The sequence below is a fragment of the Corvus brachyrhynchos genome, unplaced genomic scaffold (assembly GCF_000691975.1).
Source record: "Corvus brachyrhynchos isolate BGI_N302 unplaced genomic scaffold, ASM69197v1 scaffold65, whole genome shotgun sequence".
In the NCBI taxonomy this organism is placed as follows: Eukaryota; Metazoa; Chordata; class Aves; order Passeriformes; family Corvidae; genus Corvus; species Corvus brachyrhynchos.
The window spans coordinates 2,197,449-2,197,767 of NW_008238365.1; the positions used below are offsets into that span (position 1 = coordinate 2,197,449).

The following is a 319-nucleotide window of genomic DNA, read 5'->3' on the forward strand; positions in this document are numbered from 1 at the left end:
GGCAGGCGCGCGCCCCGGAGGGCAACACCTTCCTGGGGCTGGACGCCGTGCGTGGCACCCCGGTCCGGGTGAGTGCCCGCGGGGTGGGGCAGCTCCGTCCGCGGTGCCAGGGTCACCCCTGACCTGCCACCCACGTCCCGCTGCAGTTTGACATCCAGCAAGCCCACATCTACTGTGACGCTGAGCTGGCCAGGCGGGAGGGGTGCTGCGAGATCTCGGCCAGCGGGGTGAGTGCCCCTGAGTGCCCCTGAGTGCCCCTGAGTGACCACCCCAATCCTGGCAGGACCCTGGAGCTGCCCCGTGCACGCTCAGGGGTTTC

General features: G+C 71.2%; 1 protein-coding gene across 1 annotated transcript in view; it reads left to right on the forward strand.

Annotated features, from left to right (window-relative positions):
- The window catches only part of COL16A1 (collagen type XVI alpha 1 chain), a 47,555-nt gene that overhangs the window by 31,187 nt on the left and 16,049 nt on the right, over positions 1–319 (forward strand). Inside the window, exons 7-8 of the mRNA XM_017736110.1 lie at positions 6–68; positions 147–243. Of these exons, the coding sequence (XP_017591599.1) occupies positions 6–68; positions 147–243 (160 nt within the window). The remainder of the gene's footprint in view (positions 1–5; positions 69–146; positions 244–319) is intronic.